We start from the raw sequence: 13407 nt of genomic DNA, 5'->3' as shown, positions 1-13407 counted from the left end.
AATTACATCACTGCAACCTCTATATGATTATCACTTTTTTTTTGCTAACCCCCCCCCCCCCCCCCCAGGTAAGAACGACATTTTTGGCGAGATGATCCATCTGTTCTCCAAGTCGGGGAAATCCTGTGCAGACGTGCGGGCGCTGAGCTACTGCGACCTCCACACCATCCAGAGGGAGGAGATCCTGGAGGTGCTCGACATGTATCCAGAGTTCGCAGACCAATTCCTCAAAAACCTGGAGCTGACCTTTGACCTCCGTGATGAAAAGGTTATAGCATGGGGGTCAATTCTTGTCTCTGATTATAACCCTCAAGGAGGCAGTGAAGTGGATTGGAGGCTTTTATGTCAAATCAATCTTTGCAATTGACTGTAATTAAACAATCATTTCCATGTACCATATCTCTGCCATGTCCATTTCAATTGGATGAAAGGCTTTCTTAATCATTCTCTTTATGGTCGTGGGAAGGAAAGCACAATTATGATGAAATGGGTGAAGTGGAAGGATGTGTTAGGCCTGAGGCATGAACATGAACACACATTTGTCAGATGTTTTAATTATCTTTAAAAACGGAGCGAGGAGTTCACTTTGCGTTATTTATTGAGTGTAAAGTAGACAGGCAGGCATAGGAGAAGCTTCTGGTAGGATTAATTAAAAACAGGATGGTGCTCCAACAAACGTGGAAGCAGTTTGTGTTCCTTACTAGCAAATGTTAAATGAAGAAGGTGTGGCACATTCAAGTCTGTTAGGTTGTTATTGTAGGAGTAGGAGTAGAGGTGACTTTGGCTAGTTATTTATTTCCCTATGCAGACACAGAACATATATTTACGTCCCTACACATGTGCATAAGTATGTGTCGTTATATTTAACGTGCTCCTGATCAGACATTGTCCCTTTACAGGCGACAGGCCTCCAAGCAGCTAACTCTAATATGGAGGACAACGAGTGTCGGAGACGAGTGTCCTACAAGAGGAAAAGCTCCACAGGTGAGCCTGAGAATCAACATCACTCCTCCTGGGTAACACTTTGTAATAACTCTCATTAATACATGGTCAAATAATAACTAATTGACTAAAGTAAATAGCAGTTTTACTTTTTAAATCAATTAAATAATACTTAAAGGTAAACAACAATGCTAAATCGTATTATTTGTTAACTGTGTATGGTTGCACACAATATTATAAAATACATTTGATCATACATATTTTTTTGTAATACTTGCTCTTCGGCATAAACACAGGTTAAATGATATAAAGTCAAATGTATTCATCCATGTTGTGTTTTACAATAAACAAACAGTAAAAACAGTTTACCTCTGTTAAGACTCCAATGCTGTGATTGTATCTGGGATGTCTTCCAACACATTTTAGAAATCAAACATGAAATCAGGTTTGATTGTAAGTTGGATTGGATGCGTTAGAACAATCATCTACATGACACTCAAGATGTTGATTTATGGTCCTGCTACAGGAGCCTGGTGTGGTTTGCACCTGAGTTAATGAAAGTAAACCCTGTGGACAGCTGTGCATAATGGCCCTGTGCTCTGTGGAGGCATTTCTCCAATCAGAGGCTGCAGATTCATCAACACATGAGTCAGAGGCTGCAGGGATGTAATAACCTGAAGGAGTGTGAAGCAGCTGTGGACACTAACTGTAAGAATCACTCATTTTAACGTATAGATTCTAAAGAGGGAATTATGGCATTACAGCAGCAACAGTACAGTGCAGATTAAAGTGAAAAAAGTACACCAAAGTAGCATTATTTCTTTCTTTTAAGTGAACATACATCAATGTATTACCTTCAGTTAATGGTACACCATCAGTTTGGAGGTGGACAGGAAGTCAAATGATGTGTTTTGACAAAGGAGACTGGTGGCTTTGGAGAGTTCAGAGTTTTAGTTCCCTGTCATAAAGGGCTGTCTGACTGCAAGGTAAAGTGGTCAAATATTCTTTATATAGCATACTTTAAACCGAATATTTGTTTTCCTTTCCTTAGGATGTTTAAAATATGTTTTATGCTGCCCCCATTCACAGCAGTACACAGTGTTGCTTCCTGCTGGTACTCAATTCATACAATCCAACCCCAAAACATGCAACTATCTAATAACATTTGATAAACTTGAATATATTTATACATGGAATGTATTTATTATATTTTCTAATGTGAAGTTTTGATTCTGAATTCATGAATATTGACAAATATATGTGTTGTTGAAAGTTTGAACAATTAAATTCAGAGGCTAAAATACATAATTATTTGGTGCTGGAAATGAGATGGCTTTACTTCCATACATGTTGTTTATAAGGCTCCTTATTTCAAAATGACCCCTGCTTTTTGAGCCCCTGTGTATTCTTCAGACAAGTTCTACTATAGATAACACAACAGCGTCCCTGCAGTTTTAAAGAACACAGTATCTGTAAAGCAGTGTGTGTACAGTGTGTTCGAGGTTAATTCGACTTGTAACTGCCTGGAGATTTTGGACGTGGAGACAGAGCCTCCACTCAGCAGTTCGGCTTCGATTCAGGAAAATCCAATTGGTCACCATGGTTACAGTCCGTCTGAATACAGTAGCACCATCTCCCAGATGGAGAATGTACCTAACAGTCCATTTCACAGTCCAGCAGCCTGCAGATCCATCCATCAGCTGTGAAGATGTCAGATCATTATGCATTTACTGAGCATCATACTTGTAAAAACACATTTAGAGCGACAGGATTCATTCTAAGTAGTTTAATAGATCTGCGTTTAACATTGTTTGTCCGCAGTTCAACCCTGAAGCAGAACTATAGCTACCTGTTGTCGGAAGGTAATGAGACTAAAGTGCCCTCCCAGAGGAAGTCCCAGCAGAGTCACTGTTCCCCCAGCAGATTTCCTGATTATCAATTCTCCCCGTAGGCTCCCACAACAAGGAGCCAGCAGCCACCTACTGCGACACCAAGCAAGGGAGGAAGATCTACGCCCCCCCAGCAGCCGGGGAGAGGAGAGAGTCCGCCGGGGAGGACGAGGAAGGCAGGGAGGAAGAGGAGGAGCAGAGGCCCTTGTGTTCTGGTGTACTGGGCTACCCGGTGGTTAGGGACCACAGCGCGGCCCTCGGAGGGCTGAGTGCAGAAGCACAGGCTGCAGACAACACGCAGACCCAGGCGTATAAAGGTGATGATAAAAACATCCGCCGTATTTTCTTACTTTTATTTTTTATCCACAGGTTTATTTTTGGGAGAAGGAAGCAGCTTCAAAAGTATTTGTATTTCCCTGTCATTCTAATACAATGTTTATCCTATTTTCACCCAAACACAAAAAAGAAAGGATTTCCAGCTATTAATACGAAGGAGACCATTTTGAGTCCATCTATAGTATTTTATTATACAGGGGTAGGGCAGGAACAAATAAGGGCTCCAGGTGAACAGAGGGTGTTTCTCAATATCGAGGAAGGCTCCTCCAGAGCCACTATTTCAAGGATACTACGTCATCGAATCCCGCCGAAGGACTGTTCCATTGTCCAGGATCCTTGGAATTCTACCGAGGACTGAATCCTTCGTTGCGGGAAATTTCGAGGATGCACCAGTGTATCCTGCGCGGTCTTAACATGTGTGTTGGTGTGTTGGTTGTTCTGTGCACTTAGGTAGCCCTCCAAAGTCAGGCTGTTAAACTGTGTAAGTGCAGTCCAGTGGTGATTCCAGGGGGAAAGGTTGCATGTTAAGCGAATCACTGTCTTGTTTAAACAGATGATGATTTTCTTGCTTGCTTGTCCTCTAAAGTTGTAATGCAGAATGGTAATTGGTTCAGAATTTAATTTAGAAAAAAATCCCCTTAGCCCCAGCAGAGGAATGTCACACCTATTAAAAATCCACACAGGGATTATGAGTCATTATGGTGAAACCTAAAACCCACTCAGTAGTAAAACATAAGAGGATTATATCCAGGGTCACCCCTTTTCATCGTAGGTCATGACCAAATAAAGGATTTACAGGAGGTTAAATCATGATGTTGGCATGATGTCAGATTGTAATCTTTTTAAGGAAATCTGAGAGATAAGTGGTTATTATTTATTCAGATGAAAATGAAACACAGCAGTAGGGATGAAAGCCTCCTGTGGATTTCAGCGTTTACTGCAGGCTTCACTGAGCGGCCCTCACAAAGAGCTGCATCTGGGAGGGAGATCCCCGACAAGCTCTGCGAGAAATCCTCACTCTCACCCACTGTCTGCTGCTTCTTGTCGAGCTAACACACGTCTGCGTTTCCACAGTCTGACGTATGGCAAACAAGTCCATTTATCACTGTATATTTAAGAATATACTCAATTATTTCGGACATACTATACTCTGACATTTTTTGCACCTGTTCTTTCTTTCACAAGCTGTACAAAACGACAGCTTAACACCTCGTTGATTTCTTGAAGTCCAACATCCAACCTTGAAGAATTATTTTAAAATGAGACTGAAAAAATATCTGAAGTCACATAGCTCAAAGTGATATGATAAAGGTCTGAAGACAAGAGGACCCGAGTTCAATCCTTATTATTTGCATGAGTGCAGTGTCTTTTTTTGAAATTCTATTTGTTTAACTTTTTTACATTTTATTTTTTCCCAACTCCTCCCAAACGATAGAAGGCTTCACAGCTCAAATAGCTCTGAGTGATAGACAACTGTTCACCAACTCCAACGTCTTAGGTTCGATCCTCGTGAGGTGCAGTGATTTTTGAAAGCTAACACCCAAAGTGAAGAATTAGATTAGAAAATGAAACGAAGAAGAGCCAGAAGAAATGGCTCAGAGAGATACAACATTGCCCCGAAAGCTAAAGGTTGTTAGTTCGATCCTTGAGAGGTGCATTGTTTCTTAAAGTCCATCATCCCAAATAAAAAGGCAAAAGCACTTCAAAACCTTCTCATACTGTGTCAGGTCAAATGGCTCAGAGCGCTAGAAGACTGACGGTGAGACAGAAGGTTGCCGGTTCAAGGCTCTTCAGGTCCAGTCATCTTTAAGGTCCACGAACCCAAATGAACAAGACATAAGCTCTACGAAACAATAATGTCTCAGGTCAAATAAGAGGTGCTTGGGCTGTGTATTTTAAGGTCCAAACCTGAGGTGAAAATCTCAGATAGGCCAGGGAACATCTAACTGTGTCAGGTCGTATGGCTCACTGTGATAAGAACCTGTCTTGGAGACAAGAGAACATGAGTTCAAACCTCGGGTGGTCCACTGAGTTTAAAGATCCCAGGAGTTTGAGTCTTGTGCCATGTAGAGTTTTAATGTGTCTTTCCCTTGATGAAGAACTCAAATACAAGTAACAGCAGAAAACTGTCATCAGGTCTCATAGCTCAAGGAGATAGAAGGGTGGTTGGTAGACCAGAGGTTACAGGTTCGAGCCTAATACGATGCAGAGAGTAGATGGATAAGGATAAGGGGTTAATGGGATGCTAATTAAGGGAATAGAAGAAAGGGGGGTTAGGAAGTAAGAGAGTAGTGAATAGGATACTATCTTGGGAACTGTAAATGAAGAAAGGAGACAAATGTATTTTGAGAAACTTTTTTTTAATTCACATTTATTCATTTTATTCATACATAGCAGTGCAGCCTTTTCCCCAAGTCTGCTAAACGTCCCCAAGTCTGCTAAACGTCCCCAAGTCTGCTAAACGTCCCCAAGTCTGCTAAGTCTAATAAGCGGCCGATAGGTGGCTGCCGGCTCTCACTGCACTCCTGTGCAGGGGCCTGCAGTCACTGCCGATAGTCTGCTAAGTCAGTAGGCCTGCTAAGTCTGCTAAGTCGGGGGGGGCTGACGTGGCTGGGGGGGGCCCGCTCGGCACCCCAGCCACCGCCCCAAGTCGGCTAAGTCTGCTAAGTGGCTGTGTGCTCTCACTGCAGCCACATCGATAGTCTGTTAAGTCTGCTATACGTCCCTCAGGCTGCTAAGTCTGCTATACTTCCCCAAGGCTGAAAACGTCCACAACTTTTTCAGAAACATAGGCAGCCGGGGTCTTAATTGATGGCGTGGCGGGAGGGGGGATTGTCTCTTCACTCTCTGTGGGAAGAAAAGAAGAAAAAGACACCATGAAGTCAGTATAGCTAACCCTAACCCATGAAAACATCGTATTTGATGTGGAAATAAGGCACGGTGTAGTGCGTAGACACAAGGCGTAGTATAGTATGTCGATAACGATGACAGAAAAGTAATAATATAGCATTTCTAAAAAATTCTAAAAAGTAGAAACGACATAGTATAGTATGTCGATTTTTTGGGAGAAATGCAACAAAATAATTAAAAAATATATGTGATGCCATAATAAGGCACGGTATAGTGTGTGGATACCAGGCGTGGTATTTTATTTTGTTAAAAATGACCGAAAAGTCATAATATAGCATGTTGGAAAAAATGACAAAGAAGTCATAACCCTAACCCTAACCCTAACCAATGTCGGAGAAAACATCGTATTTGATGTGGAAATAAGGCACGGTGTAGTGCGTAGACACAAGGCGTCGTATAGTATGTCGATGACGATGACTGAAAAGTCAAAAAAGTCATAACCCTAACCCTAACCAATGTTGGAGAAATGCTAAAAGAAAACATCGTACAGTATGTCGAAAATATCCTAAAAAGTCAAAGTATAGTACCGTAAGTTCTTCAGAAACTCAGGAAGCCACGTCTTCGTTGATGTCAGATGAGTGTCCTCGCAGTCCTGTGGGGAGAAAAGAAGAAAAGACACCATGAAGTCAGTATGTTGAAAATATCAGAAAAAACGACATAGTATAGAATGTCGAAGAAATGCATAAAAATAACATTGTATTTTGTGTCGAAATAAGGCGTAGCATAGTATGTTTCGAAAAAAATGAACAAAAACAACATAGTATAGTATGTCGAAAATATCCTAAAAAGTCAAAGTATAGTACCGTAAGTTCTTCAGAAACTCAGGAAGCCACCGTCTTCATTGATGTCAGATGAATGTCCTCGCAGTCCTGTGGGGAGAAAAGAAGAAAAGACACCATGAAGTCAGTATGTTGAAAATGTAAATACAAATAGCATAGTATACTATGACTATGTTGGAAAATAGTCATAGTGTAGTATTTTGGAAATATCAGAAATGGTCATAGTATAGTACCGTAAGTTCTTCAGGATCTCCAGAAGCCACCGTCTTCGTTGATGTCAGATGTACTTGCACTCGGTGTTCCGGGAAAAGAAGAAAAAGACACCATGAAGTCAGTTTAGTAGAATGAAAATATCTATAATGTATAAAATGCAAAAAAACAAAAAAGTATAGTGTGTCGAAAATATGCAAAAAAAACGACATAATATGTCGAAAATGTAAATACAAATAGCATAGTATACTATGACTATGTTGGAAATATCATAAAAAGTCAAAGTATAGTACCGTAAGTTCTTCAGAAACTCAAGAAGCCACCGTCTTCATTGATGTGAGATGAATGTCCTCGCAGTCCTGTGGGGAGAAAAGAAGAAAAGACACCATGAAGTCAGTAGATTGAAAATGTCAGAAAAAACGAAATAGTATAACTTCGAAAATATGAAAAGAAAACATAGCATAGTACGTCAGAAATATCATACAAACTAATAATATAATATGATGAAAAATGTTAATAATAAACAACATAGTATAGTATCAGAAGAACATTTTAAAAGGAGACAATTTTGAAAATATCAGAAAAAAGGCGACAAGTTGAAACAAGTTGTATAGTAAGTCAAAATGAACATACAAAAAGTAGATTAATAGTATTATGAATAAAATGTCGAAATATCTCAAAAATAACATCATATTATTTAATGCAAAGATATATTGTATCGTACGTATCGTGGTAAAAAGCCATACAAATGTCATAGTCAAGTATGTCATAAATAAATAAATTCATAGTTACTCATAGAAATCCCACATATTGTTCACTACAATGTGATTTAGTGATAGTTATATGTATAAAATAACGGAGACAAACCTGAACTCCTCCATAGTTCCCTCTGTAAACACCAGTCCATCTGCAGACCTCCGAACGCTGAAACACAAGATAAAGAAAGTCCTCAGGATTTAAAGTTGCAATCATTTCCATTTGAAAAACAAACATTATGACATGGTTATAAGAAAGGTTTCGTAAAAACGTTATTAAAGGACTGATAAAGGAAACATTTTGTACACTATTAATACATATATATAGATACATATTAATAATATATATGGAGGTGATTGATACAAAATGCCATTGTCTGAAAAAAAGAAAGTGTAATCGTCATTAAAAAGTCATAAACAAATATTCAATATATCAGAATACATGCCAAAGTATGTCATTTAAAAAAGTACAGGTTACTAGTTACATTTTAGGTTTAGATTATTAGCTAATATAAAATATTAGGGCTGTCAAGTTAACGCGTTAATAATCACTTGCGGCAGGAGCTGATGCTGACAGTCCCGCTCATGCCGCTCGCTTGCGGCAGACCACGCTTGAAAGTTTGCCGGGGAGACGCCTGGACACGGCGTCTACGAGCAGCAAGCTTTCAACAGCGATAGCTAAATGGGTGGCGGTGGCTACAGCTTGCAGGACCATTAACATCGTGGAGGACGAGGGGCTGCGTGAGATCATTCGGATCGCATCCAACGTGTCGACTGCACATCACAGCGCATTGTTTTGACCCCTGTGGGAACTTCAGTCTCATGCTTTGACTGTTATGAAGACAGAGGAGCGGCATTTCGCCGACAACTGTAAACAGGCTTGTCTGTAAGTACACAGGGTTGGGAGAGAGTGTAAGAGAGAGAGAGGTTCCAGGTTGTTGTGCTGAGAATATTCAGGAGAATATTTGTCATTGTTCCAATGATAATAAACAAACATTTGCATAAAGCATATTTGTCCACTCATATGTTGATAAGAGTATTACAAACTTGAAAAATATTCCTCTAAGGTGCATTTAGAACAGATAAAAAATGTGCGATTAATTTGCGATAAATCACGATTAACTATTTTAATCGACTGACAGCCATACAAATAGAAATCATTAATTTTGTAAACTTTACATATGTATAGGTGAAGATATCCAGCAACAGTATATCAAGTTATTCCAATGAGCTCCCTCTTGACCAATTGTGATTAAAACTAGGGATGCTCCGATCGCCAATTTTGGGGCTAATTGCCGATCGCCGGAATCAGTATCGGCCGATACCGATCGCCAATCCGATCGAGTGGGCGGGGCCTATGGGGATCTTCCATTTTAAGTGATGTTTAAAACTCAGTTAATGTGGCTCATTCACTGGCGCTTCCATAAACAGCAACCAACATAATTGTTACATTCAAATGAAGTACATTATTCAAGTTTACATTAACTTTGGAGAATAACACGGGAGAAATTAGCGGAAGCGCTCTCTTTTCCTCTCTCTCCTGAGTCCTGACAGCCTGTCAGTATCGTCTCATGCAGCTCACTGATCCAGTAATGAGTGACCCGACAGTGAAGAATAAATATATGTATAACTAGTTTAGCTAGTTCCAGAGGTAGATCAAATAGCTAAGTGTGTTAGGTCTAACTCTAATTAGTGTGTGTTTTGCTCCGCTCACCGGTCCGTCACGGCGGGTGGAGCTGCAGGATTTCTGCTTCACACACGTTGCAAACCGCTATTTTATTGTCTTTTTCGGACACCTTAAAATACTGCCAGACTGGTAAAGCCATTTTGGCAAGCTTGTTTTGCCGCGCACAGAGAAAAGTGTCATGTATTTTACGTCATGTGATCGGCTCTCCCGATCGGCATTTATAGAGAGCACCGATTGATCGGCAGAGAGTGAATATCGGCCGATATTGATCGGCGGCCGATCGGTCGGAGCATACCTAATTAAAACACATCAATAATCATAATACTAACCCAGTAATATACGATTCTGAAATGGGCCATTATGCATATAATGAGTACTTTCATTTTTGGTACTTTAAGTATATTTGTATGCAGGACTTTTACAAGTAACAAAGTAATTTTAAAATGTAGTATTGCTACTTATAGCATGTACAGTTAGTGACCACCAGGTGGAGCTATACACACATCATAGCTACAAGATAGGCGCATTATGAATTAAAACTGCACCCTAACACCACTGCCGACAGAGTATATATCTGCTGCTAAACATACAACACAAATGGATTAAATACCTCGACAAACCATGTTTAAGCTAGAGAAAATGTATTAAGAGAATCATGTAAGTGATGTGTGTACATTATCAGAGCCTGTTAACCGGAAGTGCTCACCCACTGACAACTACAGGAGCGAAAATATCAGTCAATTAAAAAACAAGTATGAAATGTCATGGTACTTCTCACAGTATTTTATTATTTAAAAGTGACCATGACTTGGGTGAATTTGACAATGAGCGGTTTATTTATTCGGCCGGATTGTAGCAGCTGTACCGGCGTTAGCATAGCTGTAAGCTAACACAGCGGTACCGTGTTTGTTTGTTTGTTTGCTTATTTGTTCGCTTATGTGTTTGTTTGCTTATTTGTTAAGTTTGTGTGGACGTTTGGCCATTGACTGACCTTTTAAATCACAGGAAACTCTAGTTATCGCTGTTTATTCCCTCCAGTCTCTCATCTGATGTGCATCTCGTGAGCTGGCGAAGTTGTTGTGAGCTGTTGCGCATGCGTCATCCGATACGTCAGCTGACCCTAGTTTAAGTAGGGTCTCTGACAAGCGGGGGGCTGTGTATACCTATGGTGTATATCAAAGTTGGGCTATCCATTGCAAATAGAAATCAATAAACACCCTTAAAAAATGCGTCTCTAATGCAAGAGCTAGTTTACTTCACTTTACATTCGTGCACATATTGTGTATTTAAATCCTTATACACCAGTTCATTTTTTGACGATTTAATCACCGTGTTTATGAATACACCTGATTCTGATTCATTGGACTAGTCACACACACACATTCACACACACACATTCTCACACACACACACACACACACACACACACATTAAAAACTGGCAGGACACTGGATTATAGAATGTATTGTCTATTATATTATTGCATTTAAACAACTTTAAAAAAAATACATCAACACATCTGGATTCCTTGGCCAAAAGAGGTCATAGAGACCATAGTCATAGGTATGTGGAAAATATATATGTATATATTTTTGCAATAAAATCCTCACTTGTGCAAACACACAGAGCAACTTCCAGTGTGATTACACTGAGATGGGGAAAGTGGTTTCATATTTATATTTCATCAATCAGCTATTGCTGTAAGAGGATTTCTGTCAGAGCAAAGCTCAGAGGGATATTGATTTGTATAAACAGCACGGAGGGAACAACACACAGGAAATGCCAACTGTGTCTGAAAAGGAGGCCAAAACCCCACTGAGGCTGTGACTGTCAGCCAGGGTCAGATGTGTGTTCTCCTCTGTAGGATGTGAGGATCCAGGAGGTGCTTAGTGAAGCTAATGATGTTAGGGCAACACACAGGAAGATGCTGCCCTGAGGTAATGCTCTAATAACACATTCCCCCCCCGTGTGTGTGTGTGTGTGTGTGTGTGTGTGTGTGTGTGTGTGTGTGTGTGTGTGTGTGTGTGTGTGTGTGTGTGTGTGTGTGTGTGTGTGTGTGTGTGTGTGTGTGTGTGTGTGTAAACATGTCTCTCCCCCAGAGCTCCACACAGAGGAGTGGGTGCGTCCCGTCGAGGAGTCCGCCCCGTGTCGGGAGGTGGCAGCGGGGGAGGAGGACAGCGACACAGACCTCACCTACGGAGAGGTGGAGCAACGGCTGGACCTGCTGCAGCAGCACCTCAACAGGTGAGGGGGGGGGGGGGGGGGGGGGCAGCATGTTGCTGGTGGAAAACACAATACCTCCACTTCACAAGAAAACACCCAAGGATAAGGATTTTTATATAACGGCTTTTTCTTTAATCATATCATATCAGGATACATCACTATCAACAAACACTTTAATTATGACATCTCTATCGCACCAACAAATACACAGACACATTAAAGTACTGATTTATTAAATACAAATACCAGCACATGTATGAGTACAACTTTACTTTTAAGCTCAGCATGTTTCAATGCTTGATGGCCATAAAGAGGAGGTTCCTGACCTCTCGAGAACAGAAGGAATCTTTGGGTTCCCATCATGCTTTTTCTTTCTTTTTTTTTGCAAAGTCAGCTCAGCTCAGAGCTCTGAAGACGAACCCTCCTCCCTGTAAGTGAAGAAGCTCTCATGGAGACATTTGAGGCCAGACAGCGGCTGCAGGCGTTAATGCAGAGTGTGTGAGCAGCTCTGTGACTCCCGGCTGCTGCTGCTGCTCTGTGCAGATGGAGGGGGGGGGGGGGGGGGCAGACTGTCTATCTAGATGCAGACACATTGCACAGACTGTGGACGTCCTCATGTGAGGAGGAGTTGCACAGTTTGGGGAGATGATGTTCACTGATGGAGGGAACATGGCTCAGAGAGTTCCCCCATCAGTCACACTCAGTGCACTGCATCACAGCTGCAGACACTTACTTATTCTCCTCTAAAGAGCAAACAGCCACCTGGCAGGCTTCCCCCACTCTCCCTCTCCATCCTGTGTGTGCTGCTGTCAAAAGGAATGTGTGGAGGAAAGGTGATTCACCCCCTCAGAGACGCCATGATGTAACTCTGCATCGGGTGATGAAACGGTGCAGGTGCTCCATTTCCTGGTACCTGCAAAACAGAACACAAACTTCCCTTTACTGTTTACTTTCCTGTTTTGTAGCTGCAGTAACTAATATTTCAGTTATTTTTCCTTTGATAAAATACTTGCAGTTATTCAACTTGTCATAATGTATGTTACTCAAGTAAAGGGTGTGAATACTTCAGACTCATGCTAGTATAATCCTCCATACTAACCCCCATGTGAGGCAGAGTCTCCCTCTAGTGTTTAGTATCAGTATTGACCACCACCACCACCTCCATCCCATAGTATTAGCAAAGACATACAGTATGTACATTGTCACATTTTTCCAATATGATGAAAAACCTGATGATGTATATTAAATATTCTTTAGTCCTCACCATGCTTGTTGATTCTGAGTGATGTCACACTGCTCCTTTACATAACTGCATGGTGCATCAATAAATCCTCCATATGTGATGAACCACATACCTTTTTGTGATTTGAGTCCATGTTTTCCTGTCAGACTGGAGTCCCAGATGACCTCAGACATCCAGGCCATCCTGCACCTCCTCCAGAGGCAGACCACGTCCGGGCCCCCCGCCTACAGCACCGTCACCTCCAGCCCCGAGTACCAGAGGCCGGCCATCAGGGTGCAGCCGGTGTCGGCCCTGCAGGCGGAGTTCAGCCTGGACCCTGCTCCGCCCCGGCCTCAGGTAATAAACCACACATTCAAGACATTAAGGAAAAAAACACATATATTGCAAATATTGAAAGTCTGTAAGGGCATTGGCTTGAACAGTGTGCTCACTC

General features: G+C 41.3%; 1 protein-coding gene and 2 long non-coding RNA genes across 5 annotated transcripts in view; 1 reads left to right on the top strand and 2 right to left on the bottom strand.

Annotated features, from left to right (window-relative positions):
- LOC117546596 (potassium voltage-gated channel subfamily H member 7-like) overlaps positions 1 to 13407 on the top strand; it is a 57447-nt gene that overhangs the window by 41603 nt on the left and 2437 nt on the right. For all 3 annotated transcript variants that reach the window (XM_034216870.1, XM_034216869.1, XM_034216868.1), the window contains 5 exons: positions 69 to 268; positions 900 to 984; positions 2894 to 3148; positions 11608 to 11752; positions 13121 to 13310. In XM_034216870.1, coding sequence (XP_034072761.1) covers positions 69 to 268; positions 900 to 984; positions 2894 to 3148; positions 11608 to 11752; positions 13121 to 13310 — 875 coding nt within the window. The remainder of the gene's footprint in view (positions 1 to 68; positions 269 to 899; positions 985 to 2893; positions 3149 to 11607; positions 11753 to 13120; positions 13311 to 13407) is intronic.
- LOC117546665 lies at positions 5507 to 10576 on the bottom strand. The gene is made up of 5 exons (XR_004569052.1): positions 10500 to 10576; positions 7934 to 7990; positions 7090 to 7425; positions 6881 to 6946; positions 5507 to 6012 (listed from the first exon to the last, which is right to left on the bottom strand). It is a non-coding gene; the product is annotated as an uncharacterized LOC117546665 (long non-coding RNA).
- Positions 11944 to 13211, bottom strand: LOC117546670. The gene is made up of 2 exons (XR_004569059.1): positions 13087 to 13211; positions 11944 to 12644 (listed from the first exon to the last, which is right to left on the bottom strand). It is a non-coding gene; the product is annotated as an uncharacterized LOC117546670 (long non-coding RNA).

This window comes from Gymnodraco acuticeps, unplaced genomic scaffold (assembly GCF_902827175.1).
Source record: "Gymnodraco acuticeps unplaced genomic scaffold, fGymAcu1.1, whole genome shotgun sequence".
NCBI classification, from domain to species: domain Eukaryota; kingdom Metazoa; phylum Chordata; class Actinopteri; order Perciformes; family Bathydraconidae; genus Gymnodraco; species Gymnodraco acuticeps.
Note: the sequence above shows the minus strand (reverse complement) of the source record. Positions and strands in the feature narration are given on the sequence as shown.